The 21304-nt window shown below is 44.8% G+C and overlaps 1 protein-coding gene across 3 annotated transcripts in view; it reads left to right on the forward strand.

The window, feature by feature from the left end:
* Positions 1–2129: 2129 nt before the first annotated feature.
* The window catches only part of CDC14A (cell division cycle 14A), a 120632-nt gene continuing 101457 nt past the window's right edge, over positions 2130–21304 (forward strand). For all 3 annotated transcript variants that reach the window (XM_050962359.1, XM_050962360.1, XM_050962361.1), the window contains exons 1-3: positions 2130–2331; positions 2877–2967; positions 19942–20017. In XM_050962359.1, coding sequence (XP_050818316.1) covers positions 2241–2331; positions 2877–2967; positions 19942–20017 — 258 coding nt within the window. In that variant the 5' untranslated portion in view covers positions 2130–2240. The remainder of the gene's footprint in view (positions 2332–2876; positions 2968–19941; positions 20018–21304) is intronic.

A 21304-nucleotide genomic window follows, 5' to 3' on the forward strand; every position in this document is an offset into this window, starting at 1 on the left:
AAATCAGGAGTGGTACAACATGGGAGGTAGGGAGTTTTATTTACATGAGTTCTTGCCATCTCAAGTTTTTCAACAGCTTACTCCCAAGGTACAGGGTTTGGGGGGAAGTAACCCACTTTGGCAACTTTTACTCATACTGAAAAGTACGTACTTGTGCATGTAGTCCCTTTTTAAGTCAGTAGTGTAACTGATCCCTGCAGGGCTGGCGCTATCATTTAGGCAGCCTAGGCAATCGCCTAGGGCGCCAGGATTATTCGGGGGGCAGCATTTTGCCGGGTGGGGCAGCAGGTGGCTCCGGTTGACCTGCCGCCCGCTGGTCCGCGGCTCTGGTGGAGCTGCCGCAGTTATGCCTGCGGATGGTCGGCTGCTCGCGTGGCTCTGGTGGACCTCACGCAGGCATGCCTGCGGCAGCTCCACCAGAACCATGGACCAAAGGACCCTCCACAGGAATGACTGCCGCAGCTCCACTGGAGCCGCGGGATCAGTGTGGAGGGCGACAAAATGGCCGTGCGCCAAGGGCGCAAGAAACCCTAGCGCCGGTCCTGGATCCCTGTGCAAAGGGCTAGCACAAGGTGTGTGCACTATGTAAGTCCCCAGTTAAAAAATGGGTTAAGTGGGTCTAAACTATTACTATTCCAAGTCAATAAAAGGTTGCAAAAAGAGGTCCATTGTGAGGTCAGAACCAAACTGTTTTGCTCTCTTCCCACACCGACAAATCCTTCATGAAAATAAAATAACTTTCCATATGCACATGTAAGGAGTGGTATTGCTGAGCTGGTGGGGATTGAATTGGAAGAAGCAGGAGTTGATGGGCAATGGGAAGTTCTAAAATGACCAGGGGTTGGGCTGGCGCACTGAGCATGGTGGCCTTTCAAGGCAGGCACAGCCTACTATGGCTGTTGCAGGGCCTCAGCCCCCTGAAGACATAAGGATTGTGGCAGCATTGGTCTTCAGACAAGTTGTGTGACTAATCAGAGGATGAGGCTGAGAACAAGGCCTGACAGGAAGAGGGGTATGTCTTCTGGCTAAGTCTGCACTAGGAATTTGTTTTATAATGCAGTGTGAGGAAGCTAGTTTAGCTGTAATGAAGCTGTGAGGCCCAGTTCTGCTCAGACTGACTCTAGCTTCCCAAGTTTTCTAGCCAGTTACCCGTCGGCGTTCATCGCTGCAGCCGTTTCTCACAGACAGGGCCGGGGGCAAACAAACTCGGCGGGGGTTGAAGGGGCGCCTGGGAAGAGCCTGCACCGGAGAAGAAGCGATGCGCGCCCTGCCGCGGGTCTGCGTGTCCGAGAGGGGCCCCGGCGCGTCCACCCGGAGACTTCAAATGTGCCCGTGGAAGTTTTCACACTTACTTCCCAGCCAGCCTTTCGCAGCCGGGAGCCGAGCCCAGCCCGCTCAACCACCCAACCGAGGGGCGGGTTCTGGGGGGAGGCCCCACAACCGTTCCCTGCCACTGGCTACGAACACGGGAGGGCGCTCCTAATTGGTTGATCGCGCTGTCCATCAGACTGAGGGCTCCGTCCAGTCGAAGGCGCTGAGGAGACCCAGGCTCTACCCGCGCGCTCTAGATCGAGGGTGCTCGCCGCCTGTAACCGAGGCACTTCCACCCCGCGGTGCTGGAGCCCCTGCAGCCTCCAGGCCGTCCTCGGCTCTGCTCTCCATGATGCTAGTGCAGAGCTCGGGGGCTCTCCGGCATCACCCTGAAGGGGGCTGCCGGGGGCTGAGGAGCGTCGGGCGGGCGGGGCTGGGTGTAAGGAGTCTCCGAGGGGGCGGGGAGGGCATAAAGAGTCTCCGAGGGGGCGGGGAAGAGGATCCGCTTGCAGCCTCTAAGGCAGCGGGCGGAGCAGCCCTGGGGGTCTGAGGGAGGAGCGGAGGCGGGGAGGGGCACCGGTCTCTGCTGCCTCCCCGGCGCTAGGTCCGGTGTAACAAAGCCTTGGTAACGGGGTTGCTAGTGCGCTGGTCGGTGCCTGGTAACCAGGCGCTGCTCCTTTAAGCGGGGGGGCGGGGGGGGGTGTTGCCTTGCCGGAGGGCGGGGAAGATCCGAAGTGCCCTTCGGCGCCCGCCAGCCCTGTGCCGGAGCTGGCAGCTCCCCCCGTCCCCGTTCTCACTCCCATGCGGGCGCTGGGGACGACGGCACTCTGGGCAGCGCGGCCGCAGGCAGGCGGCTCCTCTCGGTGTGTCCTGGGGGCTCCCTGTCTGCTGAGCCCGCGCAGGTCCCGCCGGAGTCGCCCCCGGGTCCCATGAGTTCAGAGCTGCTCCGCGCCCTCTTTAAGATGGAGCCGGCTCCGTCCGCCGCCGAGTTGCTGGTGGGAGCTTCCGAGTTCCTGAAAGGTGAGAGCCTGAGGGACACAAGAAGCCCGACTGCCCACGGCCCCGGGAACCGCCTGGTTATCCTGGCGGCCGGGACCCTGCCTGGCTGCCCTGGCCCCTTCCCTCTCCTGCTTCTCCCTGTAGTTCCGTGGTCCTCGCCGTTCTACCCCGTCCCCGGGGCTCACGGGCTCGGGCTGGGGCTGGGGCTGGTTGTATCTAAGCCGGTTCTTTCCTTCTCCGTTCCGGTGAGGAACCCGCCGGCACCTGTCGCCACGGGCTCTGCGCTGGGTGAAAGCCGCCCTGTAGCGAGCCCGTCCCGGCCAGCCCTCGCCGGGGGCACAGCCGTGTGCGGCTAAGCGCGGACAGCCGGACTTTCTCTTCTCCCGGCTACGCAGGAGAAATGTAGCGATGCCCCGCCCGCTCGCAGGCAGAGGATTAAAGGGCGGGCGGAGATCGCTCTTTTACCCCCTAACATTGAGTTTACCGTGCGGGACGAGGGGGAGGGTAGAGAAATTGAACCACGACAACTGTATAGCCTTCGTCAGTTGCCTTCAACTTTGTTTCAGATCGATTATATTTTGCTACTTTACGGAATAAACCCAAAAGCACAGTAAATACCCACTATTTCTGTACTGATGAGGAGCTGGTCTATGAAAAGTAAGTGTCTTTTAGTTTCTTACTACCATTGTCCTGTAAGGCTCTTGCTAACTGCTTAACTCTCTTGTTAATTGATGCATTTCAAGTCCTCTGTAATGAATGGAGTGTTGTAGAGAACCAGCCATTCTCCCCTTATAGAATAACAAGACTGCTGTGAAATTACTTAACTTGTAGTTAACCCAGGGGTGGGTGGGATGGACATGCTGCTCAGGATTTATTTATAAAGTGAGGCTCTCTTAAGAGTAATTAAATCTTATTAGATAAAGTCTTAAATAGAAGTCTGTGTAGGGGAAAGTCAGGTGAAATAACAGTGGCTTCTCTGTTTTGTTAGTAATTAACTCCTTATATTTTCTATATGCAGAAAAGTACAAAGTGATTATACTTCGAATTTTTTTTTTTTTTTTTTTTTACAATTTAAAGATAGTGAAGCTTAGATGGGCTCTTACATCAACACCTAAAGCTTGAAATCTGATCAGATTAGGAGAAATAATAAGAGGTAGCTTTTACTGAGAGTTTTGTAGGTTTAATAAATAAGGATGTTATATTTAAAAATGTGTTTCTTTCCTGGAATGAAAGAGGACAACCCATGCAAGGGAAATTGACAATTCAAGATCAGCAGTGAAATTGACTGTACACAAAGTGGTGTGATCTGAACAAAATAAACAAGCTGAAAAATAGAGGTTAAGGAAAACTGTTCATAGATGTTGAAAGCAAAAGCACTTTAAGCACTTTTAGATGTGTGTGTGTGTGTGTGTGTTTTCTTAAGTTGACTGTGGCCCTTCTCAATAACATTATTAAAACAAGATGGCTCTGTTATCATGTTACCTATTTTATTTATATGATCTGAACTCAAAGTAAAGGGAATTATGCTTATAACTTCATGCAACAAAGTGAGGCTATGCCTCAAACTATAGGATACAACATACTATTTAAAAAATCAAGAGAACCAGATTATATCTTGAATGGGTATGCTCTGTTTGTAGCTTAGTTATTATAGAATGGGCATTCAGAGTTGTGGCAGTAATGCACAAATGTGGCATCATGATACTAGGGCCAAGAGGAAGGGCATGAAGAATAGGGACCTGAAATTTAAGGATAATAAGTTTAAACTTCATGTGCTCATTTGCCCTCAATCTGGTTATTTGGGGCATTCAGTACATAAATATATTTAGCAAAATTTAACTGTCTGACCCTAAAGAGTTTGGTTTTATCCTTTTTACATGCAAAGGTTCACTTACTACAGTGCAGCCATATAAAGAGGTAATATGTATAAATTGCTCTGTATGGGGAAGTGAGAGAGAGTTTATCTGCTGTGGCTCTGATGGAGTATTTTTGTTTGCATTCGATATATCACCTTCAGTTAAACTGCTTTGGGTTACTGACAGCCTGATGAATCCGTATTTTCTGCTCGGATAAAAATAATTCTTGCTGCTTTTTTACCTGCTTGCAGATTGGTTGCTTTTGTGGGTATGATTCTGTGTCAAGAGGGACAAACATGATGATGAAAAATTTCATATTCAGGCAGGTTTAACCTAGCTGAGGCTCTGAGGATTCTTGAAGAACTTCATACTGTCATTGAGACTTAGTGCATGTCTATACTTAAAACGCTGCAGCTTCACAGCTGCACTGATGCAGTTGCGCCGCTGTAGTACTTCAGTGAAGATGCTGCTAGGCCAATGGGAGAGCTTCTCTCATCAGTGTAGTTAATCCACCTCTGTGAGAGGCAAGTAGCTATGTTGATGGGAGAAGCCCTCCCTTTGACATAAGACTGTATACACCGGAGTTTGGTCAGTATAACTACATCCTCAGGGATGGATTTTTCACACCCCTTAGCAACATAGTTATACTGATGTATGATTATAGTGTAGACCAGGTATAGGCAACCTATGGCACGCGTGCCAAAGATGGCATGCAAGCTGATTTTTCAGTGGCACTCACACTGCCCGGGACCTGGCCACTGGTTCGGGGGGGGGAGGGGGGCTCTGTATTTTAATTTAGTTTTAAATGAAACTTCTTAAACATTTAAAAAACCTTATTTACTTTATATACAACAATAGTTTAGTTATATATTATAGACTTATAGAAAGAGACCTTCTAAAAATGTTAAAATGAATTACTGGCACGCGAAACTTTAAATTAGAGTGAATAAATGAAGACTCGGCACACTACTTTTGAAAGGTTGCCGACCCCTGGTCTAGACCCTGGCCTAAGATACATGCCCATGGCTGACTAAATTATGCAGCAGGGTTGTGGGTCTGTTACCAGTGCTGTCCTATCTTAAACAAAAAATGGCTAGGCTGCGATTCAAGAAGTTTGCTCTTGACAAAATCTTGCCAATTGTTGTGCTGTCTAGGGCTTGAATTAACAGCTTATTCAGTGCTTGCAGTACTCAATCTCCAGATTTCTTTGTCTTTAATCTTGGTTTAAGTCTAGATATGATGCAGAAATTGTACTGGTCTCGTTATCCATTCTCCTTATGATTATTGACCTGGATCAAGTGTTCATGCTAATTCTTGTTTCTGTCAGGTATCTTTAATATTGCTGCTCACAAGATAATTGTGATGTGTGTGATGGGCTAGATGAAATTGCATGTGAATGTCTGTGCTCTGAGAGGATACAAAGGATGATATTGAGCCTTATGGTGCTCTCATCACCCTTATAGTTAAATGTGTGTAAATCAGCTGGGCAGCTACTGTTTTGGGCTTCAGTGTTAATCATACACAGATAACATTAAGCTGTTTTTATAATTTATATTTGGATGGGACAGTATGTATCTGGATTAGGGCGAAGTGGCTGAAAAAACTTGGCAAGATGAAAGTAATGTTTTTAGGATAGGGGAAACATCTGGCAGCAATAGTGAGATTGGTGTCCCTTGTGAAGAGAAAATTTGCCCTCTTGTTAGAAGGGTTTGCAACTGGGAGATAGTTTACTAAAATTAGCTGGGTATCTAAGGGTAACACCACTTTTCTAAAGTAGCAGCTAAAGCACTCTAGTCTCTCCTTATTTGGTGAAAAAGCCTGTGACATCTTGTGAATATGGATCTTGCTATCATTGTCTTTGTCCATATTCAATTGCTGTAATATGGTTTGCTTGAGGAGACCAGAAAACCACTTGGAAGTTTCACCTCATGCACATTACATAGACCTAGTGTAAATAATCTGGCCAATGTTAAAACTTTTGCTCATACAGCAGTCTTAGTTGAGTGTGACTTTTTCCCCCAACAAAAGTCCTAAGGTAGATCAAGTTATATTGGCATAAAAGTGCTTTTTTGCTGGTATAGTATATTTCACTCATTGAACCAGTGTAAGTTATACTGGAAAAAGCATTCTTTTGCTGGTATAAGGGTTTAAGACTACCAGATTTCTTCTATAGTTAGACCAACAAACCTTTTCAAACATAAACTAGACCTTGGTAGCATTTCTTGAGCTCACACATGATACCTGTGTTTCATGATCTTCATTAGCTTCCAGTTTAACTTTTGGATGTAATTCATAGGTCTGGGTTTTTCTCCTGGGTCTTAGCTACCTCAGACTGCCTTCCTTCCCACGTTGCGCCCCACAATTGAGGTTTCCCCAGGTTAGGTGCTTTATATCTAAATGTCTGGGCTGGTGACAAGATGTTAACTTCTGTGGTTTTGTATCTGTTTAATGGTGAGCAGAATTTAACCCAACATTTAAAAATATAAATTGACTTCCTTTATATGCAAGATTACTTTGATTGGACAATGTTAATTCTAAACACTCTTCTGAAAAAAAAACTATAAAGCTTCAGTGCATACAGATTTTGAACTTGCTACTTAAAAATAATTGAATCCAACACTTCACTGATTATTGTTACGAGTCGGGGAGATTTATCTATATTTTACTTCCTCACTGGAGGGACACCTTACTTCCAATATACAGTATCCAGGAAATATATACAGAAATTCAAGAGGAGGTCGAAAAACTCTCTAAAGTCCAAATAGTGCATCCCTTCATCTCATCAGTAGTTACATGGTAACATGACCTGGTAATCTGCCTACCTTTTGCATCAAAGTGAGGAAGGGTTCTAAAATTGCCCTTGTATTTTAGGGCATATATCCAAAGACATTTTGTTTCTTTGTGCACAGAATGACAATTTAAAAAAAATGCTCTTTTTCTAGGGAAGGGGTAAACTATGTGACAATTATCAGGTGGCATACAGATTTTAAGTAACCTTATGCAGCAATACATACCTCCCTTCAAGTAGCTAATGCCAAATTTTGCCTTAACACTTGTTACCTCTCACACAAATTTTATAATGTATACAGGATATGGATGGCTTCAAAAGTACTTTTTCCCCTATGAAACTTGGATTATCCAGAGGGAAGTGTATGGAATAGAATATAAGTCTCCTAATTGCTGGTTGGGTGTCATATCAGCTAGAACATCTGCCTTCTAATAAGGCTTCTTCTGTTTGTTTAGACTGTAAGCTGTCTGTGGCAATAACTGACTTACTACATGTTTGTACGGTGCCTCGCACAATGACACCCAACCTCAGTTGGGACCTCTAAGTATTACTGTAATTTAAATAATTTTGTAACTGCATATTTTTGTCATGTAACAGTGTAATCACACTAGTTTCAATTATTTTGGTAATTTATTTTAAAATACCTGTCAGCAGCTATGTCTGTAACAACACAGACCACAGAAAAGATCCAGGAAATATTTTTTTTGACAAATAGATTCATTACTAGGTATATTCATATAGAACTCCAAGTATTAATTCATTTAAACTACAATACAGAAACATATTTCCTGCACCCCCTCAGAAGCAGTACAAAGGCCTGGAGGAGTTTGGGTAATGGAGGAGCTGAGGGAGAGGGAAGGAATTATTGGGAATTACAGGGCCTGGGTGTGAACTTGAAGGATTGTGTGGGTGGGAGAAGTATGGAACAGGGTTTTTTGGGGGGATGGGGTGGGATTGTTAGGAAGCCTCTGGCTGACCTGAGTCCTTCTCATTTAGTCAGGCACATCTGTCCCTTTTCCTATGTGTCCCTGTACCCCCTCTCCTATTCAGACCCTGCCCCAAGCTGTCCCCCTGCACTTGCCCTTCTGAAACCCAGTCAGTGCCACTCCCTTCTTCCCCCAGGAGCCCCATGTGCCCCATGCTGTATGTTCCTCCTTATCCTGTGTCTCTTGGCCTGGCCCCATGGGTAGGGCACTGTGAGGAAGGCAGATTCTTCCTCTTTTCTATCCACAACTGGTGCCGCTCCCAGAGCAGCTGTTCTCTGCTCTGACACCACAGCAGCCCTTGCTGGGTGAAAGGAGCAACTGCAGCACAAGGTATTTTCTGTGGGGAAGGGGAATTCTGCGTGGCACATGAATTCTGCACATCCGCAGTGGTGCAGAATTCCACCAGGAGTAAAAATTGTTTGTCATTCAAAATGCCTTGCTGCAAAGGCCCTTTTTGTTTAAAATTGTTAGCATTTGAAATCCACTGAGGCACTCAAGCTGTAATTGCGAAAGGGGAGAGGATCTTTGAGGTATCGATCCAGGACCCAAACTGTTTATGGGACTTTATAGGTATGAAAAGCATGTCCCGAGCCACGGTGGGATATGAGAGTAATCATACATTGATAATTTCATCAGTTGCATCCTCCTAGTAATTGGTAAGACTCTCTCATATATAGAAGAAAATACAGCCTGCTTTTTATGGTGATAGCACTATACAAACCCAAAACTGATAAGGTGTGTTCAACAGGGTTGTAGAAACTCTGAGCTCTTTCTCTGAGGCCCATCAATGTGCGTTCGTTGAAGCAGTATATGTTTCCTAACTAGTAACTCCAGACACTTAGGCAGAAGATTGTCAGCCTAATAGTTATCAGAAACACATTCTCTGATCAATCCCAATATTTAAGATCTGTTCCCTACCACAGCTTTTTGTTCTTCAAAATGTACCCTTGAAGAGTGTGGCGAAAAAAAGGTTTGCTGTTAGACATTCCATTTATAAATAAAGATGGGGCCTCAAAATTCCTATGTGGCTTTTGAGATGTTTGGTCTCCTGTACTGGTCACTCCTATCGTTAAGGATAACAACTCTTATACACTGTAACTATTTTTTTGTAGTCCAAAGTAGATGTGAAGCATGACTGAATTATGATGAAAATTAAAGTTGGGAAAGAAACTGAGTCAGAAGTGCATGCTCTGTACTGTTGCTCATACAGTCAAATCAAATATCTCAATACTTTATCAAATGAAATGCTTTTAAAAGCTATTTAAGCCCATCTCAAATGGTAGCTATCTTGAATTTCACTACTATAATGACAACTGTTCTGGTTAAATATGTTGTGTGTTAACCTGAGAACCTATCATGCTATGGTGTAAAAATGAGAGCTTGTATTAAAACCACTTCCTTTCTCTTGACAACCTTATATACCATCAAATGAAGGGCAGGAGGGGGGGACTGAATGGAATTATCCAGTTGTGACTGCGTTAGGTAAAATTTGGTTCTGATCTAGTGAATATTATGAGTGAAACTCTCTTGTCTTAAGGTGATGGAGGTCTCTCTTCAAGAGGTACATGCTTTCATCTGTAAAGGTATACCATTTTTGATGCCTTCAAGGATGTAGAGCTGCTGAGAAATAACCCAGCTCACAGATGATCATTTGGCAAACAGACATGGCCTGTTTTGGATAGACCTAATAATTAATGAGTTGGGCCCTGGTAAATAACTTTCTTCAAGAAGAATAGTGGCTCTCGCTCTTTGTTTTTCTGCAAACAGATCTGGGTTGGGCATCCTGCATTTAACTGATTAACGTACAATAGCCTTTGACTTGTTATATCAACAAACTAGAAAGCTCACTGGACATGTTTCAATTCGGGGAACTTTTATCAAAAATTTTTATTCCAGTACTGCTATAATGAAGTATAAGGATCCTTCACTGTCTTTCTGAATTATAGAGCCTTTAATCAACCATTTATTCTGGTTGGTAATTATATTTATTATCAAGACATCATAAATACTATGCCACCAGAGACACTTTGTGAATAGCTGCAGAAGTAATTATATGTGACAGTGGAACATTTTGTACAGCATATACGTCATATCAGCAAGAGGATCTAGGTTAACTTAATCAAATTGTGATATATTGCTGTGGATCAAGCAAGCTTAATTCAGAGAATATATGTCACCTATTTTTGAGGTTAAGAAGTATAAAGTCAGTATATTGAATGCTTACTGTGTAATAAAGTGAAATTAGTACTGTCTAGAGCTGTATTGGTATGAAATGTCTTCTTCCCTGCCTTCATACTTTCAAAGAAGCAGTTTCTTTTTCCTGACAGCAATGGTAAATTTTCATTTACTTCACAAAGTTAAGTCTCCTTACTTAACTGTGGTGACTCAATAATTGTAGCTGTGCAGAAAGCCTGATTCAGTAGCTGTAGGACCAATGATGAAAATTTAGACTACACTCGTCACACCACACAAGAGCTGCCACTTCCCACATAAAGCAGCGAGTTCTTTGTTCATTTCAACAGCATGTGATGATGTTAAATTGAACATCAGTTGACCAATCTTGTCAGGCAATAGAATACAAGAAAAGCCATTTTTGAAGGCTAACATGGAGTACAAGCAAGAGACCATACATCATGTGTATGAGAATACTTTGTGGCAAAACTGCAGTTTCTTCAAATACTGGTCCAGTAACACATGCAGTAATTATACACCACTATTAAAAATTGAAGTGTACCATTCGCCCCTCCTCTTTCACTTATAAAAATTAATTGCAACACATTTTAAGGTACAGAATTAGCCCATAAAGGGGAACCTTGGATTGAATGTGGAAGTTATAGGTAGCTATTCTCCTCTTCTAAAAATTAGAAGTATGATTTAGATCCTAGCCAGATTTCTACTTGGGTGGGGGAGAAGGACTAGTATCCATAGACCTTCCAGCCCCCGCCCCTTCCTTCTTGGAAGCCTGTGGGATGCAAAAAAACCCCAAATCCTCCCCTCAAAACATTTGTGCTGAACTTTGACCTAATTAACAATTCTCTGCACTTGTACTGTGCCTCTCCTCAACAACTCAAAGGGGCATCTCTGCATATCTGTTTTGCTCACTAAAGGATAAACAAATCACCAAAAACTGCACTGCAAGTTAGTACCAATCAAAAATAGAACTCTTGTCTTCTGAGTCCCAGGCTCCAGCTTTCACCACTGTACACCATGCTGCCTTCCTGCTTAGACAGATTTACTGAGGAACTTAGACTTCCTCAAGGGGTGTGCTTTTTTTTCCCCCTCCTCCCCAAAGAGAAGGGGCTTCCAGTATGCTCTGAAAATCTTTTTTTTTTTTTTTTTTTTTTTTTTAAAGCTTGTTCTGTAACTAAACCTTCTTGACTGAGAACTTTATATGCCGCTCATAAGCTTTGTCCTGGTTTCTGAGGGACCTTATCTCAGAAATGCTTCTCTATTGATAGTTGATTAATGAAAGTTCAGTCATTGATGCAGCTGGGTCATGATTCATTGATGGTTTTGAAGATCAGGACTGCAAACCTGAAGAGGAGTGGAAACTTGCTGAGGGAGTGAAGCACTGAGTGGTATGCTTGTGGTAGCCTGTTCTGTTTATGTAGGCTGGAGTCTTTGAGTTGCATTCCCATTCGATCCTAAGTATAGTGACTTACAGTAATCCAGCATGGAGATGGAGAGCACAGGGATCGCTGTGGCCAGATTCTTGTATGGAAGGAAGAGTCATAGTTTTTTCTAGCAAATTGGAGGTGGAAGAATAATTTTATATATAAACTTTATTTTACGAATACTGGTTGGTCACTTAGAATTAGTGATGAATTGGAAGCAGGACACCTTTTGCTTTGAACCACTCTGATAATCGGACAGGAGGACGCTTTCAGTGGAAAGGAGAAAAAAGACCCAGCTAATTCTTTCGAACATTTCTTCTTTCCTACTAATCTCTGTGATTTTTTGTTTGAATTTACATATCTGGACGTCAGAATTGCTGACACACAGGATTTGCTTCTTGGTGGCTTAATTTGGGCATTCCCACTAATCAACAATAACACTGTCTTTCATGAATGGTAATCAAGTTACCTCATGATTCTAGTGCATATCCTCCAGAGGACAGTGAAGAGCTGGATTGCTCTGGGCTAAGTAATGAGCTATGGTGCAACATTGAATCAAGAATTCAGGAGATCCAGTAGCTTCAGCCCCCCCCCTCCCCCCGCCCTTTGAACATCACAGCAGCGTTAGGATTTGTCCTGGGACATACTCTACTTTGTTTTTGGACATTCTGAAATCTTAGATCACAGATAGCAAGTGTAGAAAATCAAGAGTAATTGCCTATAGAAGACAAAGCCTCCAATATTGGGACCTTTGGTCACCCTAAGCCCAGGGCTCTCTAACACAGCTCAGCTGACTCAAGTCCCACTAACCTTGCGCTTAAACTGCGGTGCAGACTCACCCAAAGTGGCCACTGACTGACTCTCCCATCTGGCTTTATAACCACCCTCACCCCCGCTGCGGGAGATAGTTGGGGGGAGTGGGCACACAGGAAACTGTACCACATTGAAGCACCACCCGCCCCTGCTCTCTGCTGCGGCCCACTCGATACCTTCCCCGCCTCTGGCCCCTGCCAGATACCCTCGTTGGGTCACGGCTGCTGGCAGACAGTGGCCTGGGCAGGGTGGCTGCGTGGGGGCAGCATGGTGGGGGTCAGGGAGCTATTTATCCCACTGGTATGCACGGTGCCTGACACTGAACGGAGCCCACACGCCGCAGGGAGCTGTCTGCACGGTGAGTGGGGAGCGGAGCTACGCGGTCTGTGGGGTAGGGCAGTGCTAGGGCCTTCTCTAGCCCCCCCGGAGCCAGGTGGCGAAGGCTTCCCTAGTGGCGTTGTGCAGCCACTCTGGGGCGGGCTTCTCCCCCAGCTCATAGCCACACTGGCTCGCTGTGCTTCCTGGGATGGCGGGAGCCTGGGGCGGCGCTCTCTAGTGCTCTGTGCCACGCATGGGGCCCTGACCCTAAGAGCCAGAAGGGTGGCAAGGTCGGGAGTCCCAGGGGTGCTTACCTGGGATGGCTCCGAGGAAGCATCCAGCAGGTCCCTCTGGTTCTTTGGGGTGGGGTGAGGTGTGGGGGTGGAGGGCTCTCTGCGTGCTACTGGCACCTGGAAGCCCCACCCCTGCAGCTCTGATTGGGCAGGAGGGAGCCGGTGCAGCGTGTAGAGACTTCCTCCGCCTCTGTGCCTAGGGGCCGCCAGCACTGCAAGCTCCTGTCGGCGGGCAGACGTGCTGCCGGGAGCTGCCCCAGGAAGTGCCGCCATGTCAGCCCCGACATTTTGCTGGTGACTGTGAGCGGTCTCTGATATCGGGACAAAGGGCGTCCCGACCGATGTGCAGTCAGAACGCGGGATGTGTTAAAATTGAAGCTGTCCTGATAATACCGGGACGTCTGGTCACCCTAGTCACAGATGTCTGAGCTTGAGTGGATTCAGTCACCACAAGTCTGACACGGCAATAGTACTTCCGCATCCACTGTACTATCAGCATATCATGTAGAGAAGATGCTTAGACTGGTCTGCCAAACAAGAATAAAATTGTGCCCTCCTTCCTTCAGATGAGCTACAATTATTGTCATTGGATTAACGAGAACTTGGGAAGCTAAATGGCAGGGCACAATAATTTTACAGACTAATATATTCACATAAATACCTGGTCCATTCTTCTCTCAGAGCAGGATTGTGTTAGATACCAGATGGTTTAACAAAGTCTGTGGGTGTATTTTTCTGAAGGTTAATGTGTCTGCATCCAGGCTGATGTGAGGACTTGTAAGGAATAAAATTGGCATCCCAAGGCATCAACGGATTTTAGAAAGTGCTTGTTCAATACATTATAATTTGATTATTTTTAAACTTGTAGAAAATGATTTTAGAGATTGAGAGGATGCCAGATTCATAGCACTAAAGACTCTGCTCCTCTGTTAAAATTCCACATAACTACAACATGTGGAAATCCCCCTGCTCCCAATGATTTTAAAATATGCCTCAGTTCTGACTTGGAAGGACCATGTCAAGAAGCCAAAGAATGAATTCTCTAAGCTTTAACCTTTTGCAGGGCCGTCTTTATGAATTGCGGGGCCCGATTTGAATACCTGGCAGTGGTCCGGGGCCTCCATGGCACTTCAGTGGCGGGGGGTCCACTCCGGATCTTCTGCGGCCCCGAAGGACCCTCCACCGCTGAAATGCCGACAAAGACCCAGAGTGGACACACACCCTGCCTCCGAATGCTGCCGAAGACCTGGAGTGGACCAGGTGAATAAAAAAAATTTAAAGGGTGCCTAAGGCGTGGGGCACTCTTAGGCACGAGGCCCGATTCTGGGGAATCAGCCTAAAGTCGGCCCTGCCTTTTGGCCTGCCTGCTGAGGCAGCTTCCATAAGGAGCCATAAATAGGGGTGAAGTTGTTGTTGATGGTCTTTTAATTTGGAGACCATTAGCTCATTTCATAAAGGCTACCAAATAATACATATTTTGTCACTGCCAACCTAAGACCGATTCAAACCACTGATTTAGGCTCTTAATCTCATTACCATTTCCCCTAGGTCAGGGGTTCTCCAAATTTTGTTGTTAATATGGCCCTTCTCTTAATACAGATGGTCTTTTGGACTATCTGTCCTGCACTTATATTATAAAATCACTGTAGAAAGTACGTCATACTTGCATAGCAAAGCAAGCTTGGTCATATACTTTCAACTGATTTTTTTTTTTCCAGTTGGAAAATTGGGGCATTGACCCAAAAAATTTTTTCTTGGAAGAACTGAATGCCTCAAAGTCAAAATATTCATATATGGATATGCCACCACTGCTGCTTGGGCATTCTAGGGATGTGTATATAGGAAACTTCATAGCACTACCACAGGAACGCTCCTGTGGCAACACTTTGAAGTGTGAGTGTGGTTGTATGCAAGCGCTGGGAGAGAGGTCTCCCAGCGCTCCTGGTAATCCACCACCACGAGGCGGCTATGTCTACGCTAGAGAACCTGCAGCGGTGCAGCTGTAGGAGCTCTCGTGTAGCTGTTCTATGTAAACAAGAGAGCGCTCTCCTGTCAACATAGTGCTGTGCACACTATCAGCTGTGCCAGTGTAACTATGTCGCTCTGAGGGGAGGTGTACAATATTCACATCGCTGAGTGACATAAGTTTTGCCAACATAAGTGGTAATGTGGACATAGCCTATATCTCTCATGATGCAGCACCTCCTCTCATCAAGAAGAGAGACTATGGTACATCATGGGAGGTTGGTCTGTAGAAGAGAATGGACATGTTAGGCACCTATGCTACAGCTTTCATGAGGAACCATAGTGACATTTCCAAATAAAAATTTTCTGACATTGTCAACTTTTTTCTTTGTTACTGAAGATTGAGCATTTCTATGTGATGGAAAATCCTTGATTTCCTAACATAACTGTGGAAAAAGTAATAGACAATTATTTAATGTATTAAATGCTCTAAGTATGTTAATGACACTGGCCACTTTTGTTCCTTTGCCCCTTGCATCCTGTTCCTCTTTCTCTCTCCATATGTTTTTCTAATGCCTGGTTCTTCTACCCCGCCTATCTCTCTTGGTAAGTGGTTGGCTCTTGTAGTGAGTAGCTCCTGTTTTTCTTTCTTGCTTTTAAGCATCAGAGGCAGGAAGGAAACTCCTTTGCTCCCAGATGTTTTTACAAAGAGGCACCTAGGTCCAGTTTGTAATGAGAAAATGACACCTGCAGAAGTGGCTGGAAATAAGGAGAACTAATACTGGTTAGTTTTCTAGGGGCCACCAGCAATTGGTATGTAGACCACAGTTTGGGAGTCATTGTCCTAAAGCATGAAGTCCCTAAGCATTTGTTTGTCATTAACTTCACTAAGGAATATCCTAGGTGGTTGGTTTTTGGGGGGGAGGGAGGAAAGGGGGTTGGGGAGAATTTCTTTCCCTGTCTCTGAGACGCCTCCACCACCCTTGTTCTGATTAGGAATAAAGAAACTTCCATACATTCATAAGGGGGAACTTCTTAAACAAAAGAAGCAAAAATGTCAAATGAAGTGACAAAGTCTCAAAAGAAACTTTACAAAAAAGATGACCAGTGACCCTTTTATATCCCCCCAATGTTTTAAAAAGCCGGGCAACATATATACCAAATTAGTGTCATTATACTAGACTCTTTTCCCTTCCCCCTGCCTCTCTGTGGGAAAGCTAACTTAAAACTCATCTCTTGTTTCTGTTCTCCCTCCTCTCTCTGAATGTTGTCAGCAGAGGGATATGTTGAAATTAATAATCAATAGAACGGCACGTTTCTCCCCAGGCAACTGTAAATTTGACACTTCCTAAATTTCAAGTGCATGACTTTGCAACCTAAATAATGTTCTTGTGACATAGTATGGGGTTTTCATGAATATAATTTCCTATGGGTTGTTTTTTTAAGATAAAAGAAATTATACTTGTAACTGTTACAACCTCCCACCATGAGTGGTGTTTACGTCCTTTATCTTCAGCACTGCAGGACAGTGAGTGCCACTTGAACTACAGCACTACCTACAGTAGCTGATAGTAGGAAGGATGTTTTCCCCGAGGGAGATTGGAATGGGTTACTGGGACCATGTGCTGGGTCTGGGAGGTGGTGGAGGAGAGGCTCATCTGGCCTGGATATATCTTCTTTCTTCCCAAGTCAGGAGCTAGGGAGCTTCTGTTTCCTGTGGGGTGCAGCCAGAGGGAGGGAGGGCCTTTTAAAAACGAGGAGTACTTGTGGCACCTTATAAACTAACAAATTTATTTGGCATCAGCTTTCCTGGCTAAAACCCGCTTCATCAGATGAAGTGGAAAATAGTAGGAAGCTATATAGCAGTACATGAAAAGATGGGAGTTGCCTTGCCTAGTGGGGGGGGGTCGAGACAAATCAGTTAAAGTGGGCTATTATCAACAGGATCAAAAATCATTTTGTGTCATGTTCTGGGTCTGGGAGGGTAGTCAGATAGTCTTTCCTGGCTCCTCTGTGACCCTGCACAGTTCTTTTGGCAGTTCCTGGTGTGGTGTCAGTAGCAGTTGCTCCTTAAGGCCTGGTCTACACTACGAGTTTCTCGAATTTATCAGCGTTAAATTGAATTAACTCTGCACCCATCCACACAACGAAGCCATTTTTGTCAACATAAAGGGCTCTTAAAATCAATTTCTGTACTCCTCCCCAACGAGGGGAGTAGCGCTGAAATCGACATTGCCATTTCGAATTAGGGTTAGTGTGGCTGTAATTCGACGCTGTTGGCCTCCGGGAGCTATCCCACAGTGCACCATTGTAACCACTCTGGACAGCAGTTTGAACTCACATGCACTGGCCAGGTAGACAGGAAAAGCCCCATGAACCTTTGAATTTTATTTCCTGTTTACCCAGCGTGAAGCGCTGATCAGCACAGGTAACCATGCAGGTAACCGGAATCAAAAAAGAGTTCCAGCATTGACTGTACGGGAGATACTGAATCTGATCTCTGTATGGGGAGATGAATCTGTTCTATCAGAAGTCTGTTCCAAAAGAGGAAATGCCAAAACATTTGAAAAAATCTCCAAGGCCACGATGGACAGAGGCCACAACAGGGACTCAACACAGTGCTGCATGAAACTTAAGGAGCTGAGACAAGGGTACCAGAAAGCCAAATGGACGCTCACGGAGGGAGGGGCAACTGATGACTGTTGCTATTCCACAGTTACCGCGCTCTCCGAAAACCACTTGAATTCTGGGCTGAGCTTCCAATGCCTGAAGGATCAAAAACATTGTCGCAGGTGGTTCAGGGTATATGCTTTCATGCGGGGGGGGGGGGGGGGAATTGATGACAAAGGAGAAAAAGATAATTTCTCACCTTTTTTCAATATCGCCATTGGATGCTGCTGGCAGATGCGGTGCTGCTGCGCTACACAGCAGCAGCCCGTTGCCTTGCCTTGCCTTGCAGATGGCAGAAGGTACAGTATGACTAGTATCTGTCATCGTCGTCCTGTGGGTGCTCCTGGCTGGCCTTGGTGAGGTCGATCGGGGGCACCTGGGCAAAAATGGGAATGACTCCAGGTCATTCTCTTCTTAAGTTTTATGTAATGGAGATTAAGTCCTGCCTGGAATATCATGGCAGCTGGAGGCTTCTACCTCAGGCTGCTCTCTGTCAGCAGCACCGCACGGTCGCACCTACCCGTTGCTACCAGGGCTCACAATCGTATACTTAGACCTCTACATTTTGCTGCAAATAAAAAAAAATTAAGCTGCCATTTAGAACTGTCCCGCAACATACATATCCTGGGACATTTTGTATTTTACCAGTGTCAACCAAAGGGCCACACACCCATAGCCTATGCTTCTATCCTAGTGCTTATCACAGATTCCCATTTTCAATATAGGTTGAGCAAGTACAGAATGGTGGTTCACTCTACTTTGCTGTAAGCCAACCACCCTCCCGTCCCCCCTTCAATCTCTGCTTGCAGAGGCAATGAAGTCAGTGTTGTTTCAAATTCATGCATTCTTTATTACTTCATCACACAAATAGGGGGATAACTGCCACGGTAGCCCAGGAGGGGTGGGGGAGGAGGAAAGCAACAGGTGGAGTTGTTGCAGGGGCACCACCTAGAATGGCCTGCAGTTCTTCATTTCTGCAGGATGTCTGGGGCTCTGACTCAGAGCGGCTGTTTGCCTCTCTGGTTCTTTAGTAGGCTTGCCTGATATTCTAGGCAGGACTGACTCTCCATTAGACAAAACTTAAAGAAGAGAATGACCTGGGGAGTCATTCCCCTTTTTATCCAGGCACCCCCAACCACCAAGGCCAGCCAGGAGCACCCTTGACAGCAGCAGACGGTACAGTATGACTGGTAACAGCCTTTGCTAACTTGGAAAGGCAAGGGGATACTGCTGTGTAGCACTGCAGTACCACATCTGTCAGCAGCATCCAGTAGACATATGGTGACAGTGAAAAAAGGCTGAACGGACTCCATGGTTGCCGTGCTATGGCGTCTGCCCAGGCAATCCAGGGAAAAGGGTGCGAAATGATTGTCTGCTGTTGCTTTCACCGAGGGAGGATTGACTGACGACGTTTACCCATAACCACCCGCGGCAAATTTTTGGCCCCATCGGGCATTGGGATCTCAACCCAGAATTCCAATGGGTAGGGGAGACTGCAGAAACTAGGGGATAGCTTCCCACAGTGCAACGCTCCGCAAGTCGACGCTAGCCTCGGTACAGGGATGCACACCGCCGAATTAGTGTGTTTAGTGCGCTCAACTTTATACAATCTGTTTCCAAAAATCGATTTCTGTAAAAATCGGAATAATCCTGTAATGTAGACCCTAAGTGGCAGCATGGGCCTAGTCTTAGAATGTTTTTATATTCTTTTGTTTTGACAGACTGCCATAATTTCCTGAGGAATGAAGGTGAGGGAAAGGGAAGTAGCTGTTTTCAACAGTGAATATCTCAGCAAAAACTGAACAGAATGTTATGGGACAAAGAGGATTTTTCTGAGAGCTTGTGTGCTGCAAATAATGGAGGTCTTGGGACTTCATTTTGAGAATATTTTATAATAGAAAGTGTTAGGCAACTGAAATATAGAGGCCCCCCAATAATAGATAAAAGATGTTTTTAATTGCCCAATATATACTGAAGAGACAAAATGGGTGAGGTAATATCTTTTATGGGATCAACTTCTGTTGGTGAAAGGGACAAGCTTTAAAGCTTACACAGAGCTCTTCTTTTGCTCTGTGTAAGGTTGAAAACTTCTCCTCTCACCAACAGAAGTTGGTCAAATATTGGTTCACGCACCTTGTTCTCTAATATCCTAAGACTGACATGGCTACAACAGCACTGAAAACTTTTGCTATGATTACACTGGATCCCAAATGGAACATAGCAAAATTACTAACTGGCTTGCAGTTTAAAGAGCTGGAAGCAGATGTTCATTGAAATAGTTTAGTTCTTCTCTAAATGTATTTTTTCATCTCTTTCCCCACTCCACAGTTTCTATGCAGATTTTGGACCTTTAAACTTGGCGATGTTGTACAGATACTGCTGCAAACTAAATAAGAAGCTAAAGGTAAAGTTTTTAACCCTTTATATTTAGATTTCTGTGCCAAATATTCAAACTGTATTGTTGTTTTTAACAAATTGCAGTACATAGCATTGCTGTGCAAGTGTCATTTACATGGTTAACCTTGAGCTTTGGACACAGAAGTTGTGCTGTCTTGCCATGAATGTACTCCCCATGAGGAACTGAAAATTGAGCCTTTTTGTTCAGGAATTGAACCACAAAGGACATGTACAGCTCGTTCTCTTCAAGGTAAAATGTAATATAAGCCAAAGGAAGTTAGTGGAATAGTAAGCAAAGGAATGAAGGCCAGAATCCTTTTGAGTTATGTTGATGTCTTGAGTTCATTTCCAGCATATCTGCCTGTAATCTATAGTTATGTTAGAATGAATAATATTGGACTGAAAGATGATGATGATACCATGGTAGGAATGTGTGACAAAAGAAGGATGAAAATGCATGTTTAAATGAGTATTTTTCAATGGAAGAGTTAGCATGACTTTAGTTTGTTTCTGAAGAAACAATGCATCTTTATTAATATAACAGTAACCTATAAAAGTTCAGTTAATACAAAAAAGTTCAGTTGTATACAGAAAAACTTTTTTCTGATATGGTGGCACATTTGCTGTTCCTAACCATACATCCACATACCTGTTTTCTTCTCTGCACCTGCATCAGGGCTTTCTAAATTTGGTCCTTGACTTTGACTTACGTTACACAAGACCAGTGGATCTATCTATTTTCTTTGGATGCAATGATGACTTTTATTTAAATTGTAAAGTGCCTGTCCTGAATCCTAGGCAGTATATAAAAATATACAATTCAGAATTAAAAGGCACCTTTCAAAAATGTATATAAAATGTGACTGTATTGACCACCTCTAAGAACAGTACACATAACCTTCAGTCCAGCCCTGTCCCCAGATGCCTAAGGAAAACAAAGGTGGCTTTCTGCACCTGGTACAAATCCTAACAAATTGAGTTGCCTTATAAGAAAAGTAAATATCTTAACTAAACTTTGTTGGGAATTTTCTGACAAAAGCTTGTTTTTGTCAGAAAATGCTAAGTAGTCTAAACAAAAGTGTTCAGAGGGAGATGAGGTTTAACCAACTTCTGATGAGGAAACCTACCTGACTTCCTGGCAAGTTGTTGAGGTTTCCAGGGTCTGCAGCAGTGGGGCAACCCTGCCATGCAGACTCCAGTGGGGACCCTGGAGTTTGCAGGCTCCCCGTTGCTAAGATGGGGTCCTCAAAGTTCTGGAAATCCTAGCTTGGCTTTCTAGCGGGCCGCAGGTCTG

Source organism: Gopherus flavomarginatus, chromosome 7, assembly GCF_025201925.1.
Source record: "Gopherus flavomarginatus isolate rGopFla2 chromosome 7, rGopFla2.mat.asm, whole genome shotgun sequence".
In the NCBI taxonomy this organism is placed as follows: domain Eukaryota; kingdom Metazoa; phylum Chordata; order Testudines; family Testudinidae; genus Gopherus; species Gopherus flavomarginatus.